Source organism: Callorhinus ursinus, unplaced genomic scaffold (assembly GCF_003265705.2).
Source record: "Callorhinus ursinus isolate GAN/ISIS: 27379988/994484 unplaced genomic scaffold, GSC_fseal_2.0 scaffold5, whole genome shotgun sequence".
NCBI classification, from domain to species: domain Eukaryota; kingdom Metazoa; phylum Chordata; class Mammalia; order Carnivora; family Otariidae; genus Callorhinus; species Callorhinus ursinus.
The window spans coordinates 66,159,469-66,168,324 of record NW_027397067.1 but is presented as its reverse complement, the minus strand read 5'-3'; the positions used below and the strand labels follow the sequence as shown (position 1 = coordinate 66,168,324).

Below are 8,856 nucleotides of genomic sequence, written 5' to 3'. Positions count from 1 at the left end.
CCTTGGATCTCGGCCCCACACAGCTCCGACCTCTGCTTCCATCATCCAATGGTCTCTGACCATCTGGCCCCCCTCTTGTAAGGACTGCTTGGTCCCAGGCACCACGATCTTTGGTCCAGACCACCTCAACAGAATTTTTATCCTGTCTAGTCCACAGCAGCAAATCAGATCACATCACTCATCTATTTAGGACCCTTTGGTGAGTTTCCATTACACTTCAAATACAACCCAATTTCTTACGAAGAGCGGATAAGACCCTCCATTGTCTGCCCCTGCCTACCCTTCTGGCCCCGCCTCATCCCCCCTTCCTTGTTATGCTCCAGCCACAGGCCTCCTCTTTGAGGCCCTCCAACTTGTGGAGCTCTTTCCCACCTCAAAGCCTTTGTCTGTATTGTTCCCCTTGCTAGGCTCTTCCTATCGTCGGGTCTTAAATGCCACCTACTCAAGGAAGCCCTCCTTTCCTACCCCAAGCAAAGTAGGATCTGACCTCCCCTTTCCTGTCCCAATTCCATTATTCTGTATCTCAGCCCTCTGATTATTTCCTTGGTGGCTTTATTACAATTTGTAATTATTCCATTACATTCTTTGGGTTTTAATGTATTCCCTACTAGACTGCAAGTTCCACGAGCACAAGGCTTAGGTCTAGTCTGATATTGTCTCCGTATGGAGTCTGACAAAGCAGGCCCTTAGTGTAATATTTGTTGTATATGGTATATGGCCATTTCTTAGACTCTAGGAGGCAATGCGTAATCAGGCCATGACTGTAGACTTTCTTGCAGGGTGGGCCAGTTCCCTTCACTTGTTTACCAACCCTCTAACCTGATCCGCTGTCACGATCACTGTATCTCCAGCCCCACTACAGAGCCATATGTACTACATGCACTGAGTAGAAATCCTCACCACCACTATTCATTTCGACTCACTAGCTACTTAGGAACACTAAGCACTGTGTGTCTTACATAGCAGAGGTAAGTAGCATCACCTACTTAGTACTGAAGAACAGCACTACGATACTTATACATGCAAATAACAGCAGGGATTCACTGTGATCCTTATTATAGGCCAGGAACTGTGATAAGTCTGTTACATGCATCATCTCATTAATCTTCACAATAGCCCCACAATGCTATAGCACATCAACAAAGAACCCAGGTTCTAGAATCATACTGATTTGGGTTCAAATGCCAGTTCTGCTACTCTTGTGAGGTTCCTTAACATCTCTGTGCTTCCGTTTCTTCATGGGTGAAATGGGGGTACCAGTTGTTACCGAATCTTAGCGTCATCAAGAGGAGTAAATGGGATCATGTCCGTGAGGTGCTTCACTCGGTGTGTGGAACACAGAAAGCGTTCCATAAATGCCAGATGCTTCTTCTTAACTTGCTCTTCTGTGGGACACTTTATGGCCTGCAGCATCCAACTCTGCATCGAACACAGAGGGAGAACAAATGATCCGGGCTGAGCTCCTGCCCTTTGGGAGCACACAATCAGAGACAGCTGTGAGCACATACTTAGAATCCAAGAGAAGGCAGTGAGTGTGTTCCTCCAAGTGGCTGCATTCATTTTATGGTGTAAAGCTCAGTAACCCTATGTTCTCATTTCCTCTTTCACCAAAATAGCTATCTCTGCTCCCTGAAGAGGCCCTGGATTATTATAGTCCCTCGAATGCCCTGAAATTCTCAGGAGAGTAGGAATGTTTTTTCAAAAGAGGCACAGCTTGGAGCTAGGAGACAAAAGGTTAAATTCTCTTAAGCTACGACAATGTAACTCATTTCCTGTTTTTCTCAACTGTCTAGACACAGATCTCATAAGCATTAGCCATGAATCCCACCATCACGTTAAAAATAGAAAGTTTAAATATGAAATGCTGTGGTGGAGGAAAGATTGTAGGTTTCTACCTTCATCCACAAAATGACTACTTTGAAACAGGACTTTTTGTCTTTGGCGTCAGCTTTCCCCTAAATTCTGTGACGCTATATTTCAACAGCAGGAGTAGAGAACACTGCTTTTTCTACAGAATATATCTGCCCCTCAGGAAAGTGAACGCAATTTTCCCTCTAGGTTTGGAAAGCCATTTGAAGACGAACTTACGGCAGCTTCTCTTAACAAGGAATGTGGTCACACATCAAAGTTTCCAGGTTATTGCAGAGACCAACATTTCGTCCCAAATCAATTTGTGCAACAGAAAAGCCATACAGGTTAGACACGCTTACTTTTTCTTCTTATATCTTCCCCTTCCATAAAGTTTCTGACAAATGTTTTCTTCTGAAAATATATTTTTTCTGGAAAATGCGTTTTTTTGAACTCCTGTAATAATTCCTGGGCAGTGTTACACAGTGTGGGGGATCTACCATGACAAGTTTCCCAAATTTATTGGACCACAGAGCCCTTTTATCATAAGCCTTTTAACACTTCCCCAAACAATATTCCATGGAATTGCAGTTTAGGAAACATGCACTGGATACCTCTATGATTCTTTATTTCTGGTTTCAGAATTATATAAGGTTAGATCTCTTCCCTAACAATCTTAGCTATCTGAATTATAAAATTGGAAGTGAACTAGTACTATTGACTCTGCAATGTTGTAATGGACCTGTTGTTCTCTTTATGACTGGGAGACAGAAGCCTGCCTTACAGACACCCATGCATTTACTTTAGAAGGACTGTATTCATCATGGCTTTTAACAATGGAACAGACACATATTGAAATAAATGTAGATGTATGTGTTAGTATACGTACAAATATTTCCTTGTTCTGTCCACTAAAAGGGCCAAGAAGCAATGAGCACACCCATTACCAAGATCTTGGTTTCAAAACCGATACTCTTGATAAAAGGAACTAATGTTTTTCCAAAAAAAAGTCTGATCGCAGGGTTGGGGCAAGGAAAATACAAGATGAGCCGAGGGGAAAAAGGAAAGTGCCAAAAAGTAAGAAGTACTCACAAATGGTGGAGTACGTTGAAAGGATACAGGACCCAACCTAATTAAGCTCCTAATGGGCAAAGTGGGGACAATTTGAGCAACAAAATAAATAATGATAGTATGAGATTATAACCATAAATTAAAATAAATAGCCTAAGCCCCTCCTAATATAAATATATAAATGAGGGAGAAGGAACAACTCTTCCTGACAGAGAAATTACAATGAATAAATGGAGAAGGCACAGAGGACATAGAAAATCCCCAATGAGCAAACATCACGGTAATATCTTCCCATCCCCCCACGCTCAACAGCTAACAGTTCCAATCATTTTCGTCCACTGAAATTAAGATAATCTAACTCCAAAGTATCCTTGAATGAGGAAATAAGTAACGAAAGCACAAAGGTAGCGGCGGAGAGGGAGGCAGGCCGATGGGAAGAAGGAAAACATTCTGGCTAATTAATGGTTAAGAATATGCATGTACCCTACCCTCAGCTCTGCAATTTTCTAACAGTGACCTGGGCAACTTATCCTTTCTGACTCCTTCTTCTCAACTGAAAAAAAAAAAAAAAAGTTTTAATTAGTGTAGTGGGATGAAGAGTGTACCCCCCAAATTCACGTCCACTCACAAGTTCAGAATGTGACCTTTTTGGGAAATAGGGTCTTTGCAGATGTACATAAATTATGATAAGGTCATACTGGCTTAGGGAGGACCCTAACTCCAACGACTGGTGTCCTAATAAGAAGAGAGGACCCACAAACAGAGAGAAGGCCGTGTGACAACAGAGAAAGAGATCCTAGTGATCGCACTGCAAGCCAAGGGACAAACACCAAGGATCACCAGAAACCACCGACTGCTAGGAAGAGGCAAGGAAGGATTTTTCCCTCGCGCCTTCAGAGGAAAGATGCCCCTGCTGACACCTTGATTTCAGACGTCAAGCTTCCAGAACTGTGAGAGAATACCTTTCTGTTGTTATAAGCCATCAAGTTTGTGATCATTTGTTTTGGAAGCCCTAGGAAACTCAAAGAGTAAGCAATACAGAAGGCGCTGTATATAAAGGGGCTAGCAGAGGGCCATTAATCATCTTTGAGCCACATCACGGCTCTGCTTTAGTCAGGAGGAAGGAGGAGGAAGGTCAGGCTTGATTATACTGTTTCTCAGCTTTGGATATTTTAGCACTAGTTGGCACACTCCCTGCCTTTTCCCTACCCACAACTACTCTGAGTCACTGCCCAGCTACCAGGAACTCTCAAATTCTGGAAAGCAGCCTCCGCCGCTATCCATTTCAGGAGTGGGAGTGGGATTAAGACCCCTATCAAACAGTAACACCACAGAGCAGTACATACAGATTTGAATTGATCCTTCCATCTCAACAGCTAAAAAATGTTCTCTGGGCATGAGAGGTCATGTTATGGAATTGTGCTCCCCAAAAAGATAGGTTGAAGCCCTAATCTCTCCAGTACCTTGAATGTGACCTTATTGGGAATTAGGGTCATTGCAGATATGATTAATTAATTTAAGATGGGATCCCACTGGAGTAGGGTGGGTCCTTAACCCAATGACTGGTGTCCTTATACAAAGAAGAGGCAGAAACACACAGGCAGAGGAAAAGCATGTGACTTGGAGACAGAGATCAGAGTGATACATCTACAAGCCAAGGAATGTAACCCTCAGAAGCTAGAAAATGCAAGAAAGGATTCTCTCCCACCAGTTTCAGAGGAAGCATGGCCTGATGATACATTGATTTCAGAATTCTCACTTCCAGAACTGTGAGAATACATTTTTGTTGTTTTTATTTTTAAGATGTATTTATTTATTTTAGAGAGAGAGAAAGAGGGAGTGTGTGAGCAGGGGGGCAGGGAGGCTGAGGGAGAGAAAGAGAGAGAAAGAGAGAATCTCAAGCAGACTCCCTCCTGAGCATGGAGCCTGATGCGGGTCTCCATGCAGGGCTTGATCCCAGGACTCTGAGATCATGACCCGAGCTGAAATCAAGAGCCGGTCGCTTAACCAACTGAGCCACCCAGGGGCCCCTGTTGTTTTGAGCCAGTTTGTGGTGCTTTGTTTTGCAGGCCTGGGAAACATATATAATTGCTTTAACAAGGCTACATTTTGACACGTGGTGTCCATGATCTCCAAAAGTTCACATTATGAAATAAGTGGATACCGTCAGCATAGGTACCCTTGTAAGTGTCTGTGGTGGTTATTCTTTATTTACACATATGCTTCTCCATTTTCTACCCTTCTCTGCGGCCTGATTCCTAAGGACTGCGGTATCCAGGCTCCCTTGTCCTTAGCTTCTGGTTGGGTTTGGCCGATGAGAGACAACAACTGGGAATTTGAGGGTAGAAGACATAAGGTTGGAGATTTCTTGCTCTCTCCCTGCCTCGGTGTTCTGGCAATGTCTTCATCTCTCTACCACTACAGCTCCCGTTGGGCACCGCTACCCATTCTCACCCAACATCTTCAGCTCTCTCTGAGCTCCATGACACATTGTCCTCCTTTTTCTCCTTTAGCCCTTGTGGTGAAAGAGCTTCCCTCTGCCACCAGTCCCTGAGAGCCTCAACATCCCCAATTGTTCTCTCTACCCCTGCCTACTACGGAATGCATGTTTGTATCCCCTGAAAATTCCTATGTTGCAGCTCTAGCCCACACTGTGGTGGAATCTGGAGGTAGGCCACTTGGGAGGTAAATAGGTATAGATGAGGTCATGAGGGTGGGGTCCCCATGATGGGATGAGTGCCCTTTTAAGAAGAAGAGAGACTAGAGCTATCTCCCTCCAGGTGAGGACAAAGAGAGAAGGCAGTCATCTACAAGCCAGAAGAAAGCCCTCGTCAAGAACCAGTTGGCCAACACCTTGATCTTGTACTTTCCAGCCTCCAGAACTGTGAGAAATAAGTGGCTATTGTTTAAGCTACCCAGTCTGTGGTATTTTTTTATAGCCTCTCAACCTAAAACATTGTCCCATCTGGGTATATAATCCCTTCATTAAGTCCTCTTCAAAATCCCAGGTAAATATGCCTTAGATTTCCTCCCAAGACCCTGACTAACACAGTGGCCATGTTACAAAGCCAAAGGCGTATAAACCTGACCAAGGCTAACTCTATAAGGGTGACTAAAAACTGCAGTTGTCCCCCCTGGACACTGGATTCTTAACTACAATAATTAATTAGTTTATGAACTGCAAGCGTCCATTCAAGTCCATCCAACCCAATAAACTGCCTTTGACAATAACTGAAGAAGTGCCTTAACTCTGGGTTCTAGGAAGACTACAAAATAATACACTAAAAATTATTGAACCAACATTCTACAAAACACATGCCCAATTCTCCTCAAAATTGTCAAGGTCATAAAAAACAAAGAAAGATTAAGAAACTGTAAGAGACCAGAGGAGACTAGAGACATGATAACTAAATGCACTGTGGTATCCTAAATTGAACTGTAGAACAGAAAAAGGACATTCGTGAAGAAAAACTAGTGAAATCCAAATAAGGACTAGAGCTTAGTTAATGGTAATGCACCAATGTTGGTTTCTTGGTTTTGACAAAAGTACCATGATAATATCAGATGTTAACATCAGGATAAATTGAAAGTGGGTAAGGGTTATATGTGAACCCTACAATTTTTCTGTAAATCCAACATATTACAAAAGTAAAAACTTTATTTCAAAAAATGATTAGCCCTACATTATGGAGTAAGAACTATATGCAGGTCAAGGGACAGTTCATTTAAGCATAAATAATTTGTTTACAACAAGGAATATTACAAACTGGGTTCCTTATATAAATTTGATATGCCTCTCCAAGGATATAAAAAACCCTTCAGACAGAGCTGGGAGAAGTTGTGCTGAGAGAAGAGTCAATGCAAAAGATACTCCAGTCACACATGCATACCCACTCCATTAGGAAGAAATAAAACACCCAACCAAGAAACTACAAAACAAAGCATTACCTTAACTCCTACACAATTGCCATTGTTCAGCCCAAAAGAAGGTGCTATTGAATGTCTCAGTGGCTTGCAAAAGCAGTATCTCTTTTTACCCTACTTTCTGTGTTTCTTGAATGGAGCACTTAGGTTACTGAAATGGCAAAACCTTTGGTTTCAACCAAAATGGAATGCCCCTGAGGAGGTGCTAAGAAACAGCCCTCCAGAGAGCAGCTTCAGATGGAACATGGACTCCTTCAGATATCTAGATATAACCCTCGGTCTTTAAGGCCTCCTTCCTTTCATGACATGACGTGTCCACCTCATCAGGTATTAGCTCGTAGCAAAGAGCAGTGGACACAGAGGGTCTCTGGGGGTCATGGTAAGAATAAGCTCACATGGGCCCTGCACAGTCCCTTCTGCCTCTCCAAACTCCTAGCAGAGTGAGGGCAGGCATACACATTTTTGTTAATGCTGCTAAAAGAAAATGAGAGTCCACACACAAACACACAGGGCACGGACTTGTCTCTAATACACGCCTGGATTCCCTTGGCCTGGTTAGTGGGACTATGGTAGGCACTCAATAATCACTTGCGTGGTGAATTAATTAGCTTGTCAATCAACAGCTGCCCCTAGGCATTGATGACATTTTAAGAAAAGGTGTTACTACGTCCCCATCCAATAGTCTCAAGGTTTTATTAACATTTTTATATTTTTACTCTGACCTCTCTACCTCATTCAAAAGTTCATTATATGTCCCCAAATCTACCTTACAAAGAATGTCTATAACTTCATCATTTTTCCATCCATAAAAAATAATAGTATTTGATGATCTTTGACAAGGCTGCCAATACCACTTAATGGGAAAAGACAGTCTCTTCATAAATGGTATTGGTGTTGGTGCTGCATGTCTACAAGCAGAAGAATGAAGTTGGACCCTTATCTTATACCATATGCAAAAAGTAACTCAAAAAGGAATAAAGACTTAAATATAAGACCTAAACTACAAAACTCCTAGAAGAAAACACAGGGGAAAAACTTTATGGCATTGGACTTAGCAATGACTTCTTGGATACAACACTAAAAGCATAGACCACAAAAGCAAAAAGAGACCAAGGGGACTACATCAAACTTAAAAATGTTTGTGCATCAAAAGCACAATCAACAGAGTGAAATGCAACCCAGGGAACAGGAGAAAATATCTGCAAATCATTTATGTGATAAGGAGTTAATATCCAGAATATATAAAGAACCCTAACAATACAACAATGAAAAAAATCAAATAACCTGATTTTAAAATGAACAAAAGTCAGTGCTGAAAGCCTTCAGGGAGCAAAGAAAAAAAAAAAGATAAATAAACAAACAAACAAATAAATAAATAAAATGGACAAAGGACTTGAATAGACATATCCCCAAAGATGATATACCAATGACAACAAACATGTGAAAAGATACTCAATATCACTAATCATCTGGGAAATGTAAGACAAAACCACAATGAGATATCACCTCATATCCATTAGGATGGCCAATATTAAAAAACAAAACAAAACAAAACAAAAAAAGCAGAAAATAACAAGTGTTGGTAAGAATGGGAAAAACTGGAACTCTAGTACAGTGTTGGTGGGACTGTAAAATGGCACAACCACTATGGAAAACGGTATGGAGGTTCCCAAAAAGTTAAAAATAGAAATATCATGCAACCCAGAAATCCTACTTCTGGATATATATACAGAAGAATTGAAATCAGGGTCTCAAAGAGTTATTTGCAAATCCACATTCATAGCAGCACTATTCACAATAGTGAAGAAATCAAAGCAACCCAAATACTCATCAACAGATAAATGGATAATCAAAATGTGGTATATACATACAACGGACTATCATCCGGCCTTAAAAAAGGAAATCCTGTCAAGTGCTACACAATATGGATGAACCTCAAAGACATCATGCTACGTGAAATAAGCCAATCACAAAAAGACAAATACGACACACTTGCACTTATATGCCATTATC

At 41.5% G+C, this 8,856-nt stretch overlaps 1 protein-coding gene across 1 annotated transcript in view; it reads right to left on the bottom strand.

Annotated features, from left to right (window-relative positions):
* Window positions 1-225: 225 nt before the first annotated feature.
* NTAQ1 (N-terminal glutamine amidase 1) overlaps window positions 226-8,856 on the bottom strand; it is a 44,475-nt gene continuing 35,844 nt past the window's right edge. The window contains exon 6 of the mRNA XM_025871074.2: window positions 226-1,419. Within this exon, the coding sequence (XP_025726859.1) occupies window positions 1,373-1,419 (47 nt within the window). The 3' untranslated portion in view covers window positions 226-1,372. The remainder of the gene's footprint in view (window positions 1,420-8,856) is intronic.